A 24,847-nucleotide genomic window follows, 5' to 3' on the forward strand; every position below is an offset into this window, starting at 1 on the left:
GTTGTTTATTGTTAGCTACATTAGCCTCTTTAGCAAAACAGCCCGAAAACAAACAACACAACTTTACATTGTATTGCACGCACAGCAAGACCATGCAATGTAAAAATTGGTGACCGGAATAAAGTAGCAATGTAATCAAGTGTGTAAGAGCATTTAAAATCGACATCGATCCCATACAAAGTGAACGTATAGACACGTATCGGGCAAATGTTTCGCGAAAGAAAACCGGCGACAAGTTTCGATTTATCGCGCCACACTTTCGCCCTGCACAGGCGAGCGCGTCCACGAGGATTTGTGGCGCGACAAATTCGCTCGAGTTGAAATTCGTGAACCGAATTTCACGTGATGACAGCCAACAGCGTTCAACAGCGTGGCCACTGAGTCACATGTGTAACGTAACAGCCAATCAGCGTTCAACCGTCAAACTCAGTGCTGTGCAGTCCGGGATGAACTGCAGCATGGAGGAGAAAGTGAATGTTGCCGTTTGCGACTCCCGGAGCACTATATATAATGTAATATTTGTATGCATAATATCAAGGCCAAAAGCTCTGTGCGCCTCCGGATGGCCGTAGCGCGGGGAGCTCTCATAGGGATTGGGCTTCTCGGGGTTTGTTTACCGGCGTTGCTATGTTTCCGGTCTTGTGTGTTCCAACGGTTTATTAGGTAGACCTATCTAATAAATCTCTGTGTAATCAATACTTCATTCACTGCCTCTTCCGTGGTCATTACAATATTATGAATATACTGCGTTGGGTCCTCCGACGTCTCTCCCTCTTCCACAAAAGGTAAAGACATGCAATGGTGGTTAGCTTGTTGTGGCGCGACAAATTCTACAAAACTTGCACAGCGACAGATTATGATGTGTGGCACGACAAAACTTCAGCGACAAGGCGAACGGGCGAAAAATTTCGTGTTTGGTGTGAACACACAGTAGTCAAAAGTAATTGGATGTCCTCTTCTATCTCTTGAGGATGTCTACAATAGACACTGCCTCAGGAGAGCTCATAGCATCCTGAGAGACTCATCCCACCCAGGCCATAACCTGTTTGAACGGTTACCCTCTGGGAGTCGCTACGGGGCAATCAGATCAAAAACAAAGAGGCAAAAAAACAGTTTCTACCCCAGAGCTGTAATTTCTCTAAATAATGCAGAATTATAAATTATTGCATTATCATACCAATCTGAACTTTAAAATTGGCTGACATTTTTAATTATATATATTTGCTTTTGAATTCCTTAGCATTCTATACATATATATTTTTTAAATAACCCTTCTCACATTTTGTTTGTTTATTAAAAAATCTTTTTTAAAAAACACACTTATTTTGAGAGCCTCTACCCCAATTTCGTTGCACTTTGTGCAATGACAATAAAGAGATTCTGATTCTGAGACAGGATGTGTTGTCCAGGCCATCAGCGCTAATTACCCAGCACAAGATGGGCAGTACCATGGCTACGAGGAGACAGTAGATGCTCAAGATGTGACTATTTTGACTCTAGCAAACTCACCCTACACATTTTATTTTTGTATTATTTATTTTTTTTGTAAATAGTTCATATATAGTTAAAAAAAAAATTGCACATTTATAATACATAGAATTATTTACTTCATATAACCTTCATATCTAAAACGGTGAAGTATCCTTTTAAGTGAATATGAAGGTGAGATCTCTTATCCACCACTAGAGGTCAATATAAGCCAGAATTTGTCTATGTAATCAACATGTTTAATCATTGTTTCTTTAACAGCTGGTAGCATGAAGAGAATAAGACTCATACTTGAGCTGAACACCAGTTGCTGTAGACCTGCTGTTGAGATGGAAACCTGGCTGTGGATTATTATTGCCTCACTTCTATCGGGTAAGATCAAAACCTTATGTTTCAAACGACATACCAGTACATAACTGAATCATCAATAACTTTATAATTATTTGTTAATGGATTTTTTAGACCTTGTATTCTATTGTGTTCTCTATGGTCCATGTTAATCTATCATTGGTCATTATGTGGGATAATCTGGGTTCTCACTCTCTTGCTTGGTAACTCCTTAAAGACTCTTGTTGACTCTCCTCTCATCATTGATCTCATTCAATAATCGCCATCTTCTGTTCTTCCCCAGAGTGTAATGGAGAAGACAGAGTCAATCAGACCGGAGAATATGTCTTTGCCACTGAAGGACTCACAGTTAGTCTTCGCTGTACATTTGAGACCACTGACAGTAGTCCCAGTTTGTTCTGGTACAAACAACAAACCCATGACTTCCCCAGGTTCATGCTACGACGCTCTACATTTGGAGGAGATAATGCTCCAGAGTTCCGCAAAGACCGATTTGATGCCGAAATCCAAATCAAATCAGTTCCTCTGAGCATCCAGAACCTGCAGCTGTCAGACTCTGCTCTGTACTACTGTGCTCTGAGGCCCACAGTGACCGGAAACACAGACTCCCTGTACAAAAACCTGCTGAACACTAAACAACTTTCCCTCTACCCCTGAAACCAGCACACAGACATAAATGACTAAACATGATCACTCATCACAACAGTGTACACCTAATGAATCATCCACTTTCACCATAATCCCAATATTTTATAATTTGCCAGCAGTTTTTTCATTTGCATTATCTTGTTTACAATATTTTGGTTAAAATAGTTTATTTTATTTGTGTCGAATTTATGGCTTATTAAATTAATAACTCATTGATTGTGTAGGTGAGGCCTCACATCCACCCCTCGAGGTCAGTATTATCAAATAGGTGTTTTACAGGTGTTTATAGTGAGGATCTCACTCCTGTCAAGAAGGAAGAGAACAGTTTAGAAGGAACAACAGTTGCTCTGTTTTACAGGCTCTCAAGAGCTGTTACTTCTGGCGATGATTTCTTCTGGTACAGTCAGTATCCTGGAGAACCTCCACAGTTCCTGCTGTACATCTCAGGGTTTGGTAACAACAGAACAGCTGAGTCTAGTGCATTTACATGACACTGAAGAAAGTCGAATTATTGGCTTTGTCCGACTATGATTGGATTATTAATGGCGCATTTCCACCAGAGGGTGCAGTTTTGTTCGGTTCGCAAAGGTGCGGCACGGTTCGCGTTTCCACCGCCAATAGTAGGCGGGACCCGGACTGAGCCGTACTGAGCTGACTCGTTTCGCACTCGTCTCCAGTACTCCCCCTTTGGGGTACTGAGACACCTGAAAGGGTGCCGGCAAGTTCGAGCTACACGCACCCTGCGTTGATTGGTCGACAGAATCGTCACTTCCGGGCGACATGGGGATAAAAACAAACAAATAGTACCCGTGGATTATTATTCTGGACAATGGACATGTCGCGCAAAACTTAAGCTTGGGCAAACAAGGAAGTGGAGACGTTCCGAAACTCTTGCTGTACGACATCCATGGTAGCTCTTGGTTTAATGTGTCGCGTTCCTCTTTTCCTTTGTTTTTATTTAGCAGGCTACACTGTGTTGCGCTGCTATGATGTCAGGATGTTTAGGTAGCTGCCGCGGTGACCGACATACGGCCATGCATACGGCCTACCAAAAGGTCGGACTAAAGTCGAATCGAATCGAGTTACTCGTAGTCTAATTAAGACCCCAGATTATTCAATTGTTAGTCGAATTAAGTGTGCATGTATACGGCCGATCGGATTAGAATCCGATCAGCGTTGGGCGCATGCTCGAAATTTTTCCCGGGGGCCGTGAGCTGGAAGTATAAGGACGATAGTCTGATTGATGTCGCCGTCGGAAAACGAGAAACAGTGATTTATTTAGAAGGTGCCGAAGAAGATGGAGGAAGCTGCTTGTTCCAGTATTAACTATGCATTTCTTCAAGTTGGTGGTTTTATTCACTGGGTTTACTGTTGAGTTCTGCTTTAGAAGTACTGTCCTAATTCAGACATGGACCACAATTTATGTTTGGCAGTTCATATGAATTAGATCATATTGCTATTTCCAGGATCTTTAACACTGTAGTAGTCACTGACATTTCAGTCTCAACATATGCAGGTGACAGTTATCAGCAAAGCATTCACTCAATCCAGGACATTTTCCAGGCTCTACAAAGAAACAACGAGACTCTTTCCTGCAGCTACTCTTCAGCAACATACTTCTTCTGGTAACAACAGTAGGACAGCTCATCTCCCCAGTTACTAATCAATGATTACATGGAGCTATCTGGATTTACCTTGAAAAAGGACAATGAAAAACAAAAAATGTTCCATCTCGAGATCTCCGCTGCTGAAGTGACAGACTCTGCTCTGTACTACTGTGCTGTATAAATTAACAGGTAAGTTGTGGCCACCTGAATTTCTGTAATGCAAAGATTAAAAAGAGATTTGTATCTCCATGGCAACATGTTTACGGATGAACCTTCTGTTTTACAGGTGTTTATAGTGAGGTTCTCACTCCTGTCAAAAAGGAAGAGAACGGTTTAGAAGGTACGACCGTTACTCTGTCTTACAGGCTCTCTAGAGATGCTACTCCTGGCGATGATTTATTCTGGTACCATCAGCATTCCGGAGAACCTCCAGAGTTCCTGCTGTCCATCTCAGGGCTTGGTATCATCAGGACAGCTGAGTCTCTTGGTTCAGACAAAAGGTTTTCGACTGAACTGACTGAAGAGAAGACTGGAGTGGATCTGAAGATCTCCTCTGCTGCAGTGACAGACTCTGCTCTGTACTACTGTGCTCTGAGGCCCACAGTGACAGGAAACACAGACTCCCTGTAGAAACAACTGCCGAGCGTAAAACACACTTCCCTCTCCCCCTGAATCCAGTGCACAGACATTACTAACTAACCCTAACTCATCAGAACCTCATAATTTGCCCATACTCTGAACATCTTAAAATTGTTCTGCAGGTCAGTAATATCAAGTAGGTGTCGAAGTATTTCATCAATATGTTTGATGTTGGTGTCTTCAACAGCTGGTACCATCTAGAGAATAAGTCCTTACTTGAGCTGAACACCATACAGTTTCTCCTGTTGCTTTAAACTTGCTGTTGGGAGAAAAGCTCATGTTACACACATATGACATTTTATCTATCACGTCCATTATGTGGAATCTTTCCAGGGCTGATAGCTTGGGACTCCCTCTCTCCTGATAAACAGGAAGTCAGTGGAAAAGTGGGAGGAAGTGTAACACTCAGATGCTGCTATGATACAGGTGATGAATATGTTATTCTTTACTGGGATTATTGTAACTGGTATAATTTACTAGAGGTCAGTATTATCAAGTAATGGTTTAACTATTTTCTCAACAGCCGTGTCACAACGTTATTAATCCAAAGGGGACCAGGTAACCAAGTTACAAATGTAATAGCATGTGTTCACCTAAAGAGGGAGTCACTACAATGGAAAACAACCTACAAGTGGTGCTGGGGTTTGGTTCTCCTTTAAATAAATTAAATCTCAACAATGCACATAGCAAGACCCCCATCCAGTGAGCTGACATCCTTTGGTGGTGGCTTCATAAACGCTAGCAAAGTAAAGGAAAATCAAAATGTGTTTACCCATAGCGAAACTCAGCTTTTGCTGTGATGCCCCCTATTGGTCATGAATGGTAACAGGTCTGCTGGGTATTGGAGAGCCTTGGAGAGATGAGATGATGGGAGGAGCCAGCCACAAAAGGACTGTTGAGTAAAATGTGTTTATGTTTCTCTCTCCTGCTTAACTGGAACTCGCTCTGCTCTCCACTGCCTCACTCCATCATGCTCTTTGCACTCGTGATATGTTTCATTTTATGTGGTAAGATTTTTGTCAAAACAACAAATTACTCCAAATTAGTGCAATTAAATCATCTTTGTCTGAAACATGAATGTATTGTAGATTTGATTTTCGTTGCAGTGACTGAATCCCATTTTTAATTTCAGGTCCAAGTGTTGAAGACAGTATCAGTCAGCAGAAGGATGTCCAACGTGCTGTTGAGGGTGCTGCTGTGGTGCTCTCATGCAGCTACAACAGCTCTGTAGTCAGTAGTCTCTTATGGTACCGCCAGTACCCCGGCTCACCACCACAGTTCCTTATCATGGAATACTCTGGAATCATAACTGATCCAATACCAGGAATGTACATCACACATATCAAACAACAGAGACTTGTGGAGCTACAGATCTCCTCTGTTGCAGTGACAGACTCTGCTCTGTACTACTGTGCTCTGCAGCCCACAGTGACAGGAAACCCAGACTCCCTGTACAAAAACCTGCTGAACACAAACACGCGTCCATCTCCCTTAGACCAGAACACAGATATTTCTGATAGAACACATGAACTCATCACAATATTTATTTCCTTTAATCATGCATGTTTACCATTTCTTATTTAAAAAAAATATGAAAATATTTTTACAGTAAGTACTATGTTCATATTATTTTTGAATAATTTGGTTTAAATTGTGGGGTATATTTGTAGCTTTTATCAGCATGGCTCATTAAATTCAGCTTTTATTCTCCCTCAATTGATTGAGGGAGCCACTATCCACCCCTAGAGGTCAGTATTATCAAGTAGGTGTCTAACTATTTCATCAACATGTTTGGTCATTGTGTAAACAGCTGGAATCACTAAGAGATAAGTCTCATCCTTGAGCTGAACACCAGATAGTTTCTCCCTTTGCTGTACTCCTGCTGTTGAGATGGAAACCTGGCTGTGGATTATTATGGCTGCACTTCTATCTGGTAAGATGAAAACCTCATGTTCCACACTACAAATATGACTGAATCATAAATTATTGTATTATTATTGGTCAATGGATGTTATAGACATTATATTAATTTGTATTCTTTCCGGTTCATGTTAATCTATCACGTCAATTTTGTGGACTCATCCTAGTTCTCACTCTCTCGCTGGGTAACTCTTTAAAGACTCTTGTCCTTAAAGCCTGTGCAATGCCTTTCATCATTGATCTTGATTGATTAATTCATTGATCTACATCTTCTGTTCTTCCCCAGAGTGTAAAGGAGAAGACAGAGTGACCCAGCCCAGAGAGGATGTCATTTCTACTGAAGGACTCACAGTTAGTCTCCGCTGTACATTTAAGACAATGAGCACTAATGCGTGCTCAATGTGTTCTGGTACAAACAACAAGTCAATGACCTCCCCAGGTTCATGCTACGACGCTTTACAATTGGAGAAGGAAATAATGCTGCAGAGTTCCGAAAAGACCGATTTGATGCCCAAATCCAGAACACATCAGTTCCTCTGAGGATCCAGAACCTGCAGTGACAGACTCTGCTCTGTACTACTGTGCTCTGAGGCCCACAGTGACAGGAAACACAGACTCCATGTACAAAAACCCTCTGAGCACAAAACTCAATTCCCTCTCCCCCTTAAACCATCACACAGACATTACTGTTTAAACACATCGGTACTCCTCTGTGGCATTTTCCCCACACACCAAACATCTTACAATCTTTCTGAAGTTCATTCTCTTTCTGTAGTTCATTGTCTTTCCATAATATTGGGAATTTTAGGGTTCAAATTGGTTATTATATGTGGGTCATTTCAATCATTGGTTATTGTTTCAGACATTTTATCCTGGTGTGTTCTTTATGGTTCATGTCAATGTAACATATTTTTTATTTAGACTTTTTCCAGGTCTGATGCTGGGAACTCCACCTGTCCTAATAAACAGAAAGTCAGAGGAAAAGAGGGAGCATCTGTAACACTCAAATGCATATACAGGCTCTACAATGTGCATCTTCGCTGGTACAGACTTCAGCCTAGCTAAGCTCCTCACTTTATACTCGTTAAAGGAGCAAGGTCAATGAGTACTGAACAGAATAGTCGGGACCGTTGTTTTCAGTCCACAACATCCAGAACATCAACTGAACTCACCATACGTTTTTTGATTTCATGTTTTACGTGTGAATGATACACTGTAGCAGTACTCCCATGAGTAGGGCATCTCAGTGAGATATCCATCAGCCATCCCACTAAACAAAAATACACTCTGCTAAGACAGTCACTGAGGGAGTCAACGTTAAATTAAAACCTTTTTCAATCTAGAAGAATGTCCCAAGCACTCTGGTCAAAACTAACAGCAATCTAACATTCATCCAATCAGTTTACATAATATAATCATATTTTTAACACAAAGTGATCTTTATTTGACATGAATACATGTAGAGATGGTGTCACCACAGTGGTTCTACTTGACCTTTGAAACTAGAACTCACATTCACCTGTCGCTCCTCTTCCTGGGTCCTCATGGTCTCAAAGTCAAAGTCAAAGTGTGTTTATTGTTGCATGTACCAAATTGCTTCAGCACAGCAAAATTCTTACGACTTGGCAAGCATCTTTCATCTACGCAGTAGACGTCATACATATAACAAAAATAACATAAAACAATATGACAATAAACCATATAAAATGTAACATTAACATACAACAAATTAAAAAAACAACCTATATCTCTGTAGCACTATGACATTATAACAATATAACATTTAACATTAACATTCCACAATTAGAGTACAGTAGAAGGGCTAGCAGCAGTTTAAGTGTGAATAGAGAATAAGTTGAAAAGAAATGCTAAGGATAAGTTAAAAGTTTTTAAAATTGTGCAAATATATCTATGAAGTGAATTGTATGAGTGGGGGAGCAGGGAGTAGGTGGAGGTGGCAACTGTTCAGAGGTTCAGTGTTTCTGATTCAGAAGCCTTACAGCCAGGGGGAAAAAGCTATTTGTGAGTCTGGTAGTCCGTGTTCGGATGCTCCGGTAGCGTCTACCACAGAGCCAGTAAAGTAGAAGGTCTTCTCCTGTCTCATTCAGTCCTTGGTGCCGCTCTAGCAGGAGGTGGAGCTTGACAGGCAGCACATCAGAAACAATCTGTCAACACAACAGCTTCTAGACTCTTGATTGTTGCTGCTTGTTCCAGTATTAGCTATGCAGATCTTCATGTTAGTGGTTTTATTCACCGGGTTTACTGGTGAGTTCTGCTTTAGTAGCACCGTCCTAATTCAGACATGGACCTCAATATATGTGTAGCACTTCATATGAATTAATTCACATTGCTTTTTCCAGGATCTTTAACACTGTCGTAGTCACTGACCTTTCATTCTTAACATATGCAGGTGACAGTTATCAGCAATCCATCCACTCAATCCAGGATAGTCCAGTCCAGGCTCTACAAGGAGACGGCGTGACTCTCTCCTGCAACTACTCTTCAGCAACATACTTCTTCTGGTATCGGCAGTACCCTAGCTCACCTCCCCAGTTCCTTATCAAAGAATACATGGAGCTATCTGGATTTACCTTGAAAAAGGACAGTGATAAAAAAATGTTCCATCTGGAGATCTCCACTGCTGCGGTGACAGACTCTGCTCTGTACTACTGTGCTCTGAGGCCCACAGTGACAGGAAACACAGACTCCATGTACAAAAACCCTCTGAGCACAAAACTCAATTCCCTCTCCCCCTTAAACCATCACACAGACATTACTGTTTAAACACATCGGTACTCCTCTGTGGCATTTTCCCCACACACCAAACATCTTACAATCTTTCTGATGTTCATTCTCTTTCTGTAGTTCATTCTCTTTCCATAATATTGGGAATTTTAGGGTTCAAATTGGTTATTATATGTGGGTCATTTCAATCATTGGTTATTGTTTCAGACATTTTATCCTGGTGTGTTCTTTATGGTCCATGTCAATGTAACATATTTTTTATTTAGACTTTTTCCAGGTCTGATGCTGGGAACTCCACCTGTCCTAATAAACAGAAAGTCAGAGGAAAAGAGGGAGCATCTGTAACACTCAAATGCATATACAGGCTCTACAATGTGCATCTTCGCTGGTACAGACTTCAGCCTAGCTAAGCTCCTCACTTTATACTCGTTAAAGGAGCAAGGTCAATGAGTACTGAACAGAATAGTCGGGACCGTTGTTTTCAGTCCACAACATCCAGAACATCAACTGAACTCACCATACGTTTTTTGATTTCATGTTTTACGTGTGAATGATACACTGTAGCAGTACTCCCATGAGTAGGGCATCTCAGTGAAATAACCATCAGCCATCCCACTAAACAAAAATACACTCTGCTAAGACAGTCAATGAGGGGGTCAACGTTAAATTAAAACCTTTTTCAATCTAGAAGAATGTCCCAAGGGCTCTGGTCAAAACTAACAGCAATCTAACATTCATCAAATCAGTTGACATAATATAATCATATTTTTAACACAAAGTGATCTTTATTTGACATGCAGAGATGGCGTCACCACAGTGGTTCTACTTGACCTTTGAAACAAGAACTCACAAGCTCCTGGTGCTCCTCTTCCTGAGTCCTCATGGTCTCCACAGAGCCAGTATAGTAGAAGGTCTTCTCCTGTCTCATTCAGTCCTTGGTGCCACTCTAGCTGGAGGTGGAACTTGACAGGCAGCACATCAGAAACAATCTGTCAACACAACAGCTTCTAGACTCTTGATTGCTGCCGCTTGACAACATCTGCTTGTTCCAATATTAGCTATGCAGCTCTTCATGTTAGTGGTTTTATTCACTGGGTTTACTGGTGAGTTCTGCTTTAGAAGCACCGTCCTAATTCAGACATGGACCTCAATTTATGTGTAGCACTTCATATGAATTAATTCATATTGCTTTTTTCAGGATCTTTAACACTGTCGTAGTCACTGACCTTTCATTCTTAACATATGCAGGTTATCAGCAAACCATCCACTCAATCCAGGACAGTCCAGTCCAGGCTCTACAAGGAGACGGCGTGACTCTCTCCTGCAACTACTCTTCAGCAACATACTTCTTCTGGTATCGGCAGTACCCCAGCTCACCTCCCCAGTTCCTTATCAAAGAATACATGGAGCTATCTAGATTTACCTTGAAAAAGGACAGTGATAAAAAAATGTTCCATCTGGAGATCTCCGCTGCTGCAGTGACAGACTCTGCTCTGTACTACTGTGCTGTGCAGCCCACAGTGACAGGAAACACAGACTCCCTGTACAAAAAGCTGACAAGGAACTTGAAGAGCATTTGTCATTACCTTAAACTGTGGTTCAGGGGAGGCGCATCTGGAGAGGTGAATTCACCAGGAGCCTAGTGAATAAACAGTATTTTACAACAGAGATACAGAGGTAGCATGTTGAGCTCCAGGGTTCCCATGGTGTTCGAAATTATGTCAGTCCTCTTTTCAAGTCACAGCCCACCAGAAATTCTAAAGATTAAAGGGAACTTGTATAGCCATGGCAACATGTTTACATATTAACCTTATCTTTACTGGTGTTTACAGTGTGGACCTCACTCCTGTCAAGCAGAAAGAGAACAGATTAGTCGGTACAAGTGTTTCTCTGTCCTACACGCTCTCTAAAACTGCTACAGGGAGCGATTATTTCTTCTGGTACCGTCAGTATCCTGGAGAACCTCCACAGTTCCTGCTGTACATCTCAGGGTTTGGTAACAACAGGACAGCTGAGTCTCTTGGTTCAGACAAAAGGTTTTCCACTGAACTGACTGAAGAGAAGACTGGAGTTGATCTGAAGATCTCCTCTGTTGCAGTGACAGACTCTGCTCTGTACTACTGTGCTCTGCAGCCCACAGTGACAGGAAACATAGGCTCGCTGTACAAAAACCTGCTGAGCACAAAACAATCTTTCAACTCCCCCTGAGACCCGATCAATGACATTTCTGACACAACACTTCATCTCAATATTTATTTCCTGATTAACTATACATGTTTACCATTTTTCAATTTTATTATTTATTTTTATATTTTTTCAGTAAGTTCACTTGTTTATTCTTTTAAATGATTCGGTTTGAATTGTGTGTTATATTTGTAGCTTTTATCCGCATGGCTCATTCAATTAAAAACCATCTAGGTTTCCACAGTTACTCTTCTTAAAGTGAACATGAAGGTGAGTTCTCTTATCCACCCCTAGAGGTCAGTATTGTCAAGTAGGTGCTTTACTATTTCATCAACATGGTTGGTCATTGTATCTTTAAGAGCTGGTACCATGAAGAGAATAAGTCTCATACTTGAGGTGAACACCAGATGGTTTCTCCTGTTGCTGTAGACCTGCTGTAGAGATGGAAACCTGGCTGTTGATTATTATTGCTGCACTTCCATCTGGTAAGAGGAAAAGCTCATGTTACACACTGTATATATGACTGAATTATCATACACTTCGTAATAATAATTGATTATTCAATGTTTTTAACATCTTATTCTGTTTTTTATGGTCCATGTTAATCTAACACATCCATTCCAGGACTGATAGCTGGGGACTCCATCTCTCCTGATGAACCGAAAGTCAGTGGAAAAGAGGGAGCATCTGTAACACTCAGATGCTCCTATGAAATAAGCTATAATTATGTTTACCTTTACTGGTACAGACATCTTTCGAATCGGGCTCCTCAGTTTATACTCTGGAAAGGAGCAAGATCACAGAATAATGAACATATTCCTGACACTCGTTATCAGTCCACGACATCCAGAACATCAACTGAACTCACCATAACACAGCTAACCCTTGCCGACGCAGCTCTCTACTACTGTGCTCTGGAGAACACAGTGATATAAAGTGTGGAGGAGCCTTTACATAAACCTGAAGGCAATGATCTCTATATTCTTCAAAGAGGAGGGAAGTGCTAATCCCACCACACCTTTCTATCAGACGAATGGTGGATCTTCATGGTTGATCAGAGACAATTTGGTTGCACCTGCCAATGATCCACTGTAGCATGACTCCCATGAGGAGGGAATCTAAATAAAACAACGATCAGCTGTATGACTGAACACAAACACACTATGTTAAGACAGTCAATGACGGAGTAAACGTTAAATAATAAAAAAATATTTTTAGGTTTCTATGAGAACGAGAATTGTCCCACCCCTTTCGGTAAGGAATTACAGCAATATAAAATGCCTAAACTCAATAAACATGTAACATTCATATTTTGAGCGCAAATTACTCATTTGTATCTAAACATTGTATATATGTACATGGGGAGATGGAGTGACTACAGCGGTTCTCGTTGAGTTTTTAAAGCCAGAGCTCCTGTCGCTCCTCTTCCTGAGTCCTCGTAGTCTCCACAGAGCCAGTAAAGTAGAAGGTCTTCTCCTGTCTCATTCAGTCCTTGGTGCCACTCTAGCAGGAGGTGGAGCTTGACAGGCAGCACATCAGAAACAATCCGTCCAAGTACAGCTTTTACACCCTTGATTGCTGCTGCTTTACAACATCTGCTTGGTCCACTATTAGGTATGCAGCTCTTCATGTTGGTGGTTTTATTCACTGGGTTTACTGGTGAGTTCTGCTGTAGCAGCGCTGTCCTAATTCGGATATGGACCTCAATACAGGTTTAGCAGTTCATGGCAACATGTTTACGGATGAACCTTCTGTTTTACAGGTGTTTATAGTGTGGTCCTCCCTCCTGACAAGAAGGAACTGAACAGTTTAGAAGATACGACTGCTACTCTGTCCTACAGGCTCTCTCAAAAGGCTGAAATGAATGATAATTTCTTCTGGTACCGTCAGTATCCCGGAGAACCTCCACAGTTCCTGCTGTACATCTCAGGGTTTGGTAACAACAGGACGGCTGAGTCTCTTGGTTCAGACAAAAGGTTTTCTACTGAACTGACTGAAGAGAAGACTGGAGTGGATCTGAAGATCTCCTCTGTTGCAGTGACAGACTCTGCTCTGTACTACTGTGCTCTGAGGCCCACAGTGACAGGAAACACACACTCCCTGTACAAAAACCTGCTGAGCACAAAACACTCTTCCATCTCTCCCTGTGACCCGATCAATGACATTTCTGACTTTACACATGATTTCATCGCAATATTTATAGTCTGATTAATTATACATGTTTACCATTTTTCAATTGTATTATTTTTTTTAATATTTTTTCAGTAAGTTCACTTGCTTTATTATTTTTAATGATTTGGTTTGAATAGTGTGTTATATTTCTAGCTTTTATCCACATGGCTCATTCAATTAGAAACCATCTATGTTTCAACAGTTACTCTTCTTAAAGTGAACATGAAGGTGAGTTCTCTTATCCACCCCTAGAGGTCAGTATCATCAAGTAGGTGTTTTACTATTTCATCAACATGTTTGGTCATTGTATCTTTTAGAGCTGGTACCATGAAGAGAATAAGACTCACACTTGAGCTGAACACCAGATGGTTTCTCCTGTTGCTGTAGACCTTCTGTTGAGATGGAAACCTGGCTGTGGATTATTATTGCTGCACTTCTATCTGGTAAGATTAAAACCGCATGCTTCACACTAAAAATATGTATGAATCGTCAAAACTGTATCTAATTGGTATTGGATGTTTTAGCCATAATTTTCTGTTGTGTTCTTATCAACCATGTTATTCTATCACCTCCATAATATGGACTCATCCTGGTTCTCACTCTCTGGCAGGGTTTCTCTTTAAAGACTTGTTGACTCTCCTCTCATCATTGAACTTGATTGATACATTCATTAATCAACATCTTCTGTTCTCCCCCAGAGTGTAAAGGAGAAGACAGAGTGAACCAGATCAGTGAAGTCATTGCTACTGAAGGACACACAGTCAGTCTACAATGTACCTTTGAGACTGACTATACCCCATATTTGTTCTGGTACAAACAACAAATCAACGACTTCCCCAGGTTTGTGCTACAACGCTCTACATTGGGAGGAAAGGAAGCCGAAGAGTTCCCCAAAGAAAGATTTGATGCCCAAATCCAAAACACATCAGTTCCTCTGAGGATCCAGAACCTGCAGCTGTCTGACTCTGCTCTGTACTACTGTGCTCTGAAGCCCACAGTGACAGGAAACAGACTCCCTGTACAAAAACCTGCTGAGCACTAAACACACTTCCTTCTCCCCCTGAGATCAGTACACAAACATTATGCATAAAACACATCAACTCATCACAACAGTGAACTCCTATTTAATGATCCATTTTCACCATAATACAGATGTAGCAAAATTTGTCTGCAGTTGTAGTCTTTGCATAATCTTGTTTCAAATATTCACATAAATTGTGTTTATTTTATTTGTGTTAAATGCATGCGTCATTGAAGGTGATGGTGTGGTCTCATATCCACCACTGGATGTCAGTATTATCAAGTAGGTGTTTAACTATTTATTCAACAAGTTTGGTCATTGTATCTTTAACAGCTGATACCATGAAGAGAATAAGTCTCATACTTGAGCTGAGCACCAGATCGTTTCTCCTGTTACCGTAGACCTGCTGTTGAGATGGAAACCTGGCTGTGGATTATTATTGCTGCACTTTTATCTGGTAAGAGGAAAAGCTCGTCATGTTACACACTGTATATATGACTGAATTATCAGACTTTTTATAATAATAATGAATGATTCAATGTTTTTAACATCTAATTCTGTTGTGTTTTTTATGGTCCATGGTAATCTAACACGTCCATTATGTGAACTTTTTCCAGGACTGATAGCTGGGGACTCCATCTCTCCTGATGTACAGAAAGTCAGTGGAAAAGAGGGGGGGTCTGTAACACTCAGATGCACCTATGAAACAAGCTATAATTATGTTCGCCTTTACTGGTACAGACATCACAACATCCAGAACATCAACTGAACTCACCATAACACAGCTAACCCTGGCAGACACAGCTCTCTACTACTGTGCTCTGGAGAACACATTGATATAGGCCGGGAAGTGGTACTCCCACCCCACCTTTCCATCAGATGGATGGTGGACCTTCATGGTTTAAAAGAGACACTGTGGTTGCACCTTCTAATGATCCACAGTAGCAGGACTCAAATGAGTAGGCAATCTGACTGAATTATAACATTCTGATCCATAAAAAAATAATAATCGTGAACGTTGTGGTTGAGATGCTGTTGCATAAATGATGAAGAGGAGGGGCCAGTGATGCAATGTCCTTCTGCATCAGAGTATAAATGATCTTCCTCTCTCTCTTCCCCTCCCACTTTAAACATTGAACACTGGCTGACTATCATCCTGGTTCTCACCGTCCGGCTGGTAACTCATTAAGACTACTCCTGTTGACCCTCCTGTCATCATTGATCTCAATTAATTGATTCATTAATCTACACCTATGGTTTTTCATTAATCTACGCTAAAGTCCATCCCCAGAGTGTAAGGGAGAAGACAGAGTGATCCAGACCAGAGGAGATGTCATTGCTACAAAAGGACTCACAGTTAGTCTTGGATGTACATTTGAGACCATTGGAAAAAATCCATCTATTTTCTGGTGCAAACAACAGATCAATGCCCAGGTTCATGCTACAACGCTCTACGCATGGAAGTGGAATTAATGCTGCAGTGTTCCACAAAGAGAGATTTAATGCCCAAATCCAAAACAAATCAGTACCTCTGAGGATCCAGAACCTGCAGCTGTCTGACTCTGCTCTGTGCTCTGCAGCCCACAGCGACAGGAAACACAGACTCCCTGTACATAAACCTGCTGAGCACAGAACCCTCTTCCATCTCCCCCTGACATCAGTATACAAACATTACACACAAACAACATCAACTCATCACAACAGTGACTCCTAATTAATGATCCATTTTCACCATAATCAAGATATCTTAAAGAGCCCATGCCATTAAAATCACATTTTTCCTATTTTTGAAACCGGGTTTCCCACCTACCCCCTCTCCTGACCCTGGATACTTGCAATCCTAAGGCAGAGGAAATCAATCATGGCAGTTAACAACAACAGCAGTATCAAAACAAATTTCAGCAAAAGTGTTTATTAACTTGCATGGTTAAAACAAATAATGTATATTTAAAATGACATGTACATACATTATATATTTTTTTTAAATTGTCCCATTTTTTCTTTGCCTGCAGGGGAGTCACCTTCCCCTGCAGGCCTATTTTCTCCAGAATTGTCCTAAACACAGAGACATTATTAATCAGAGAAAACAAGAGACACATTTATCAATCATGTTAATAGCCCATGTTAACAATCGGCCATTTATAATATATATATTTGACCATCTTGTAAAGGTTACATCTAAATTAGCCCTCATCCTATATGAAGCCCATAATAATAAGACAACCAGTAGAAGTCAAAACACCCTTTTTCTTTGTGTGTTTTTCTAGTGCTGTCTAGTACTGATGCGAGCTGTGACTTTTTTTGTCTATCTTTCTTTAATAACCCAAAATAGGACATCGTAGTAAACGATTTCTGGGGATGTTGTATCTGTCCTGCTGTTTAATGAGGGCTAATTTAACTAACCTTTACAAGATGGTCAAATGTAGATATATAAATGGCCTATAATAATTTTTATAAACTAACTTACGATATAAATAAACTATTGTTTCTTTACCCCCAAGCCACACTTGCTCATCGTTCTCCCCCCTCAATAGAATAAATCGAGCAGTATGCTGCTGGCCCCCTAAACCAAAACCAAATGTTAGAATTAGTTTTGCTTTACACTACCAAACAAAAGCAGCTTAAATAGCAAAATAACCAAGTTAACTGTGTAATCAATCCCAACGTCTGTAACGTTACGGTCTGAAAACCAGGGTCCACAACCTGTGTTCGCGTTGGTCCATTTATCTAACGTTACAGAATAGCAAATTATCTATATAATCGCCACAATTTCGGTAAATATAACCATTTTAACCTCTTAAATTTGAAACTATAGGGCTTAACGGGTGTTCTTAGTTAACGTTACAGCGTCACTAACTGTAACGTTACCTTACTTATATTGCCCATTACTTTAATGAAAAAAGTTGGGTCTCCACTCCAGAGAAGACTGGAGTGGATCTGAAGATCTCCTCTGCTGCAGTGACAGACTCTGCTCTGTATTACTGTGCTCTGAGACCCACAGTGACAGGAAACACAGACTCCCTGTACAAACACCTGCTGAGCGTAAAACAAACTTCCCTCTCCCCCTGAATCCAGTGCACAGACATTACTAACTAACCCTAATTCATCAGAACCTCATAATTTGCCCATACTCTGAACATCTTAAAATTGTTCTGCAGGTCAGTAATATCAAGTAGGTGTCGAAGTATTTCATCAATATGTTTGATGTTGGTGTCTTCACCAGCTGGTACCATGAAGAGAATAAGTCCTTACTTGAGCTGAACACCATACAGTTTCCCCTGTTGCTTTAAACTTGCTGTTGGGAAAAGCTCATGTTACACACATGACATTTTATCTATCACGTCCATTATGTGGAATCTTTCCAGGGCTGATAGCTTGGGACTCCATCTCTCATGATAAACAGGAAGTCAGTGAAAAAATGGGAGGAAGTGTAAAACTCCGATGCTGCTATGATACAAGTGATGAATATGTTATTCTTTACTGGGATTATTGTAACTGGTATAATTTACTAGAGGTCAGTATTATCAAGTAATGGTTTAACTATTTCCTCAACAACCGTGTCACAACGTTATTAATCCAAAGGGGACCAGATAACCAAGTTACAAATGTAATAGCATGTGTTCACCTAAAGAGGGAGTCACTACAATGGAAAACAACCTACAAGTGGTGCTGGGGTTTGGTTCTCCTTTAAATAAATTAAATCTCAACAATGCACATAGCAAGACCCCCATCCAGTGAGCTGACATCCTTTGGTGATGGCTTCATAAACGCTAGCAAAGTAAAGGAAAATCAAAATGAGTTTACCCATAGCGAAACTCAGCTTTTGCTGTGATGCCCCCTATTGGTCATGAATGGTAACAGGTCTGCTGGGTATTGGAGAGCCTTGGAGAGATGAGATGATGGGAGGAGCCAGCCACAAAAGGACTGTCGAGTAAAATGTGTTTATGTTTCTCTCTCCTGCTTTACTGGAACTCGCTCTGCTCTCCACTGCCTCACTCCATCATGCTCTTTGCACTCGTGATATGTTTCATTTTATGTGGTAAGATTTTTGTCAAAACAACAAATTACTCCTAATTAGTGCAATTAAATCATCTTTGTCTGAAACATGAATGTATTGTAGATTTGATTTTCGTTGCAGTGACTGAATCCCATTTTTAATTTCAGGTCCAAGTGTTGAAGACAGTATCAGTCAGCAGAAGGATGTCCAACGTGCTGTTGAGGGTGCTGCTGTGGTGCTCTCATGCAGCTACAACAGCTCTGTAGTCGGTAGTCTCTGGTACCGCCAGTACCCCGGCTCACCACCACAGTTCCTAATCATGGAATACTCTGGAATCATAACTAATCCAATACCAGGAATGAACATCACACATATCAAACAAAAGAGACTTGTGGAGCTGCTGATCTCCTCTGCTGCGGTGACAGACTCTGCTCTGTACTACTGTGCTCTGAGGCCCACAGTGACAGGAAACACAGACTCCCTGTACAAAAACCTGCTGAACACAAACACGCGTCCATCTCCCTTAGACCAGAACACAGATATTTCTGACAGAACACATGAACTCATCACAATATTTATTTCCTTTAATCATGCATGTTTACCATTTCTTATTTAAAAATATGAAAATATTTTTACAGTAATTACTATGTTCATATTATTTTTGAATAATTTGGTTTAAATTGTGGGGTATATTTGTAGCTTTTATCAGCATGGCTCATTAAATTCAGCTTTTATTCTCTCTAAATTGATTCTGAGGGAGCCACTATCCACCACTAGAGGTCAGTATTATCAAGTAGGTGTCTAACTATTTCATCAACATGTTTGGTCATTGTGTTAACAGCTAGAATCACTAAGAGATAAGTCTCATCCTTGAGTTGAACACCAGATAGTTTCTCCCGTTGCTGTACTCCTGCTGTTGAGATGGAAACCTGGCTGTGGATTATTATGGCTGCACTTCTATCTGGTGAGATGAAAACCTCATGTTCCACACTACAAATATGACTGAATCATCAATTATTGTATTATTATTGGTCAATGGATGTTATAGACATTATATTCATTTGTATTCTTTCCGGTTCATGTTAATCTATCACGTCAATTTTGTGGACTCATCCTAGTTCTCACTCTCTCGCTGGGTAACTCTGTAAAGACTTTTTTCCTTAAAGCCTGTGCAATGCCTTTCATCATTGATCTTGATTGATTAATTCATTGATCTACATCTTCTGTTCTTCCCCAGAGTGTAAAGGAGAAGACAGAGTGACCCAGCCCAGAGAGGATGTAATTTCTACTGAAGGACTCACAGTTAGTCTCCGCTGTACATTTAAGACAATGAGCACTAATGCGTATGTGTTCTGGTACAAACAACAAGTCAATGACCTCCCCAGGTTCATGCTACAACGCTTTACAATTGGAGAAGGAAATAATGCTGCAGAGTTCCACAAAGACCGATTTGATGCCCAAATCCAAAACACATCAGTTCCTCTGAGGATCCAGAACCTGCAGCTGTCTGACTCTGATCTGTACTAGTGACAGGAAACACAGACTCCATGTACAAAAACCTGCTGAGCACTAAACTCAATTCCCTCTCCCCCTTAAACCATCACACAGACATTAATGTTTAAACACATCGGTACTCCTCTGTGGCATTTTCCCCACAAACCAAACATCTTACAATCTTTCTGAAGTTCATTCCCTTTTGTAGTTCATTCTCTTTCCATAATATTGGGAATTTTAGGGTTCAAATTGTTTATTATGTGTGGGTCATTTCAATCATTGGTTATTGTTTCAGACATTTTATCCTGGTGTGTTCTTTATGGTCCATGACAATGTAACGTATTTTATATTTTGACTTTTTCCAGGTCTGATGCTGGGAACTCCACCTGTCCTAATAAACAGAAAGTCAGAGGAAAAGAGGGAGCATCTGTAACACTGAAATGCATATACAGGCTCTACAATGTGCATCTTCGCTGGTACAGACTTCAGCCTAGCCAAGCTCCTCACTTTATACTCGTTAAAGGAGCAAGGTCAATGAGTACTGAACAGAATATCCAGAACATCAACTGAACACACCATACGTGTTTTGATTTCATGTTTTACGTGTGAATGATACACTGTAGCAGTACTCCCATGAGTAGGGCATCTCAGTGAAATATCCATCAGCCATCACACTAAACAAAAATACACTCTGCTAAGACAGTCAATGAGGGGGTCAACGTTAAATTAAAACCTTTTTCAATCTAGAAGAGTGTCCCAAGCACTCTGGTCAAAACTAACAGCAATCTAACATTCATCCAATCAGTTTACATAATATAATCATATTTTTAACACAAAGTGATCTTTATTTGACATGAATACATGTAGAGATGGTGTCACCACAGTGGTTCTACTTGACCTTTGAAACTAGAACTCACATTCACCTGCCGCTCCTCTTCCTGGGTCCTCATGGTCTCCACAGAGCCAGTATAGTAGAAGGTCTTCTCCTGTCTCATTCAGTCCTTGGTGCCACTCTAGCTGGAGGTGGAGCTTGACAGGCAGCACATCAGAAACAATCTGTCAACACAACAGCTTCTAGACTCTTGATTGTTGCTGCTTGACAACATCTGCTTGTTCCAGTATTAGCTATGCAGATCTTCATGTTAGTGGTTTTATTCACTGGGTTTACTGGTGAGTTCTGCTTTAGAAGCACCGTCCTAATTCAGACATGGACCTCAATATATGTGTAGCACTTCATATGAATTAATTCACATTGCTTTTTTCAGGATCTTTAACACTGTCGTAGTCACTGACCTTTCATTCTTAACATATGCAGGTGACAGTTATCAGCAAACCATCCACTCAATCCAGGACAGTCCAGTCCAGGCTCTACAAGGAGACGGCGTGACTCTCTCCTGCAACTACTCTTCAGCAACAAACCTCTTCTGGTATCGGCAGTACCCCAGCTCACCTCCCCAGTTCCTTATCAAAGAATACATGGAGCTATCTAGATTTACCTTGAAAAAGGACAGTGATAAAAAAATGTTCCATCTGGAGATCTCCGCTGCTGCCGTGACAGACTCTGCTTTGTACTTCTGTGCTGTGGAGCCCACAGTGACAGGAAACACAGACTCCCTGTACAAAAACCTGACAAGGAACTTGAAGAGCATTTGTCATTACCTTAAACTGTGGTTCAGGGGAGGCGCATCTGGAGAGGTGAATTCACCAGGAGCCTAGTGAATAAACAGTATTTTACAACAGAGATACAGAGCAATCATGTTGAGCTCCAGGGTTCCCATGGTGTTTGAAATTATGTCAGTCCTCTTTTCAAGTCACAGCCCACCAGAAATTCTAAAGATTAAAGGGAACTTGTATAGCCATGGCAACATGTTTACATATTAACCTTATCTTTACTGGTGTTTACAGTGTGGACCTCACTCCTGTCAAGCAGAAAGAGAACAGATTAGTCGGTACAAGTGTTTCTCTGTCCTACACGCTCTCTAAAATTGCTACAGGGAGCGATTATTTCTTCTGGTACCGTCAGTATCCTGTAGAACCTCCACAGTTCCTGCTGTACATCTCAGGGCTTGGTATCAACAGGACAGCTGAGTCTCTTGGTTCAGACAAAAGGTTTTCCACTGAACTGACTGAAGAGAAGACTGGAGTGGATCTGAAGATCTCCTCTGTTGCAGTGACAGACTCTGCTCTGTACTACTGTGCTCTGAGGCCCACAGTGACAGGAAACACAGACTCCCTGTACAAAAACCTGCTGAGCACAAAACACTCTACCATCTCCCCGAGACCCGATCAATGACATTTCTGACATAACACATGACTTCATCGCCATATTTATTTCCTGATTAATTATACATGTTTACCATTTTTCAATTTTATTATTATTTGTAACATTTTCAGTAACTTCACTTGCTTTATTATTTTTAATGATTTGGTTTGAATAGTGTGTTATATTTGTAGCTTTTATCCGCATGGCTCATTCAATTAAAAACCATCTATGTTTCAACAGTTACACTCCTTAAAGTGAACATGAAGGTGAGTTCTCTTATCCACCCCTAGAGGTCAGTATTATCAAGTAGGCGTTTTACTATTTCATCAACATGTTTGGTCATTGTGTCTTTTAGAGCTGGTACCATGAAGAGATTAAGTCTCATACTTGAGCTGAACGCCAGATCCTGTTTCTCCTGTTTCTCTAGGCCTGCTGTTGAGATGGAAATCTGGCAGTGTATTATTATGGCCGCACTTCTATCTGCTAAGATGAAAACCTCATGCTTAACACTCCATGCATGACTGAATCATCGGGATTGGATGTTTTAGATATTTTATTCCGATGTGTTTTTCATGTTTTTTTTAATGTTCATGTTATTTTTATTAACTTTCATTTCATAAAATGTATTTTAAAGGTTAATCTAACGCATTATTTTTGTTGACTTGTTCAAGGGCTGATAGCTGGGGACTCCATCTCTCCTGATTAACAGAAGGTCAGTGGGAAAGAGGGAGCATCTGTAACACTCAGATGCACTTATGAAACAAGCTCTGACTATGTTGACCTTTAATGGTACAGACAACGTTCTAACCAGGCTCCTCAGTTTATACTCTATAAAGGAGCAAGATCATGGAGGGACAGTCAGAATATTCCTGACACACGTAATGAGTCCACAACATTTAGAACATCAACTGAACTCACCATAACCCAGTTAACCCTAGCAGACACAGCTCTCTACTACTGTCTTAAGATCACAGTGTTATAAATTGTGGAGGAGCCTTTACATAAACCTGACGGCAAAAATCCCACAACACCTTTCTATCAGATGGGTGGTGGATCTTCATGGTTTATCAGACATTGTGGTTGCACCTGCTAATGATCCACAGTAGCAGGACTCAAATGCATGAATCTGACTGAATTATAACTTTCTGATTTATGGGAAAAAAAATGGATAATGAACCTTAATAATAATAATAATAATAATACATTTAATTTAGAGGCGCCTTTGGTTGAGACCAAAGGCATCTTGGTCTCAACTTGGTTGAGACCAAGTTGAGACCAAGTTGGTTGAGATGCCTCAACCATCTTGGTTGAGGCATCTCAACCACCTTGTGGTTGAGATGCTGTTGCAGAAATGATGAAGAGGAGGGGCCAGTGATGCAATGTCCTTCTGCATCAGAGTATAAATAATCTTTCTCTCTCTCTTCCCCTCCCACTGTAAACATGGAACACTGGCTGACTAGCATCCTGGTTCTCACTCTCTGGCTGGGTATCACTTTAAATAATCTTGTTGACTCTCCTCCCTTTATCGATATCATTGATTCATTCATTAATCCACATCTTCTGTTCTCCCCCAGAGTGTAAAGGAGAAGACAGAGTGATCCAGGCAGGAGAAGATGTCCTTTCCACTGAAGGATTCACCATTAGTCTTTTCTGTACATTTGAGACTGACACTAGTCCCAGTTTGTTCTTGTACAAACAATAAATCAATGACTTCCCCAGGTTCATGCTACAACGCTCTACATATGTAAGTGGACTTAATTATGCAGAGTTCCACAAAGACAGATTTGATGCCAAAGTCCAAAACAGTTCCTCTGAGGATCCAGAACCTGCAGCTGTCTGACTCTGCTCTGTACTACTGTGTTGTATATCCATAGCAACATGTTTACAGATTAACCTGTGACAGGAAACACAGACTCCCTGTACAAAAACATGCTGAGCACAAACACACTCCTATCTTCCCTGAGACCAGTACACAGACATGACTAATATGGAAGCATATACTAAACACATCTCAATACAATTAATTTCTATATTGATACATTTTGATTGTTATTCCCATTCAATGCTTTAAAGTCTGTCGGTTTTTCCCCTGACATTTTAAGTATTCATATTTAGATATCACTCTCTGTGATATATAATTTTGTTTGGCAGGTAATTTCTCCATTTGACCTTAACAACCATGTGTTCCCAATAATCAAGCTCCTTCAAACTCTTCTTTATGCGAATCTTCTTGTGCATTTGTTACTTTTCATTTCTCATTAATTTGCTAACCAATATGTTCAATGTTACTCTTCTTGTGGTGATTCAGAAGGTGAGATTTC

At 40.6% G+C, this 24,847-nt stretch overlaps 3 long non-coding RNA genes and 4 gene segments (V, D, J or C); 6 read left to right on the forward strand and 1 right to left on the reverse strand.

Moving 5' to 3' along the window:
- Window positions 1-1,742: 1,742 nt before the first annotated feature.
- LOC115549341 (T cell receptor alpha variable 38-2/delta variable 8-like) lies at window positions 1,743-2,576 on the forward strand. The segment is given in 2 exon segments: window positions 1,743-1,860; window positions 2,120-2,576. Coding segments are annotated over 2 exon segments (477 nt in total).
- LOC115548662 (T cell receptor alpha variable 3-like) lies at window positions 2,523-23,236 on the forward strand. The segment is given in 4 exon segments: window positions 2,523-2,543; window positions 2,709-2,833; window positions 11,279-12,064; window positions 23,198-23,236. Coding segments are annotated over 3 exon segments (471 nt in total).
- Window positions 4,738-6,002, forward strand: LOC115549355 (uncharacterized). The gene is made up of 3 exons (XR_003977746.1): window positions 4,738-5,156; window positions 5,560-5,737; window positions 5,863-6,002. It is a non-coding gene; the product is annotated as an uncharacterized LOC115549355 (long non-coding RNA).
- LOC115549363 (uncharacterized) lies at window positions 6,616-7,309 on the forward strand. The gene is made up of 3 exons (XR_003977753.1): window positions 6,616-6,663; window positions 6,937-7,001; window positions 7,090-7,309. It is a non-coding gene; the product is annotated as an uncharacterized LOC115549363 (long non-coding RNA).
- Window positions 8,744-11,131, forward strand: LOC115549345 (T cell receptor alpha variable 40-like). The segment is given in 3 exon segments: window positions 8,744-8,915; window positions 9,061-9,066; window positions 10,644-11,131. Coding segments are annotated over 3 exon segments (444 nt in total).
- LOC115549357 (uncharacterized) lies at window positions 9,612-10,757 on the reverse strand. Its single transcript, XR_003977748.1, has 3 exons — window positions 10,622-10,757; window positions 10,246-10,357; window positions 9,612-9,698 (listed from the first exon to the last, which is right to left on the reverse strand). It is a non-coding gene; the product is annotated as an uncharacterized LOC115549357 (long non-coding RNA).
- LOC115549339 (T cell receptor alpha variable 3-like) lies at window positions 20,891-21,994 on the forward strand. The segment is given in 2 exon segments: window positions 20,891-21,433; window positions 21,579-21,994. Coding segments are annotated over 2 exon segments (444 nt in total).
- Window positions 23,237-24,847: the final 1,611 nt, after the last annotated feature.

Source organism: Gadus morhua, chromosome 8 (assembly GCF_902167405.1).
Source record: "Gadus morhua chromosome 8, gadMor3.0, whole genome shotgun sequence".
Lineage (NCBI taxonomy): Eukaryota > Metazoa > Chordata > Actinopteri > Gadiformes > Gadidae > Gadus > Gadus morhua.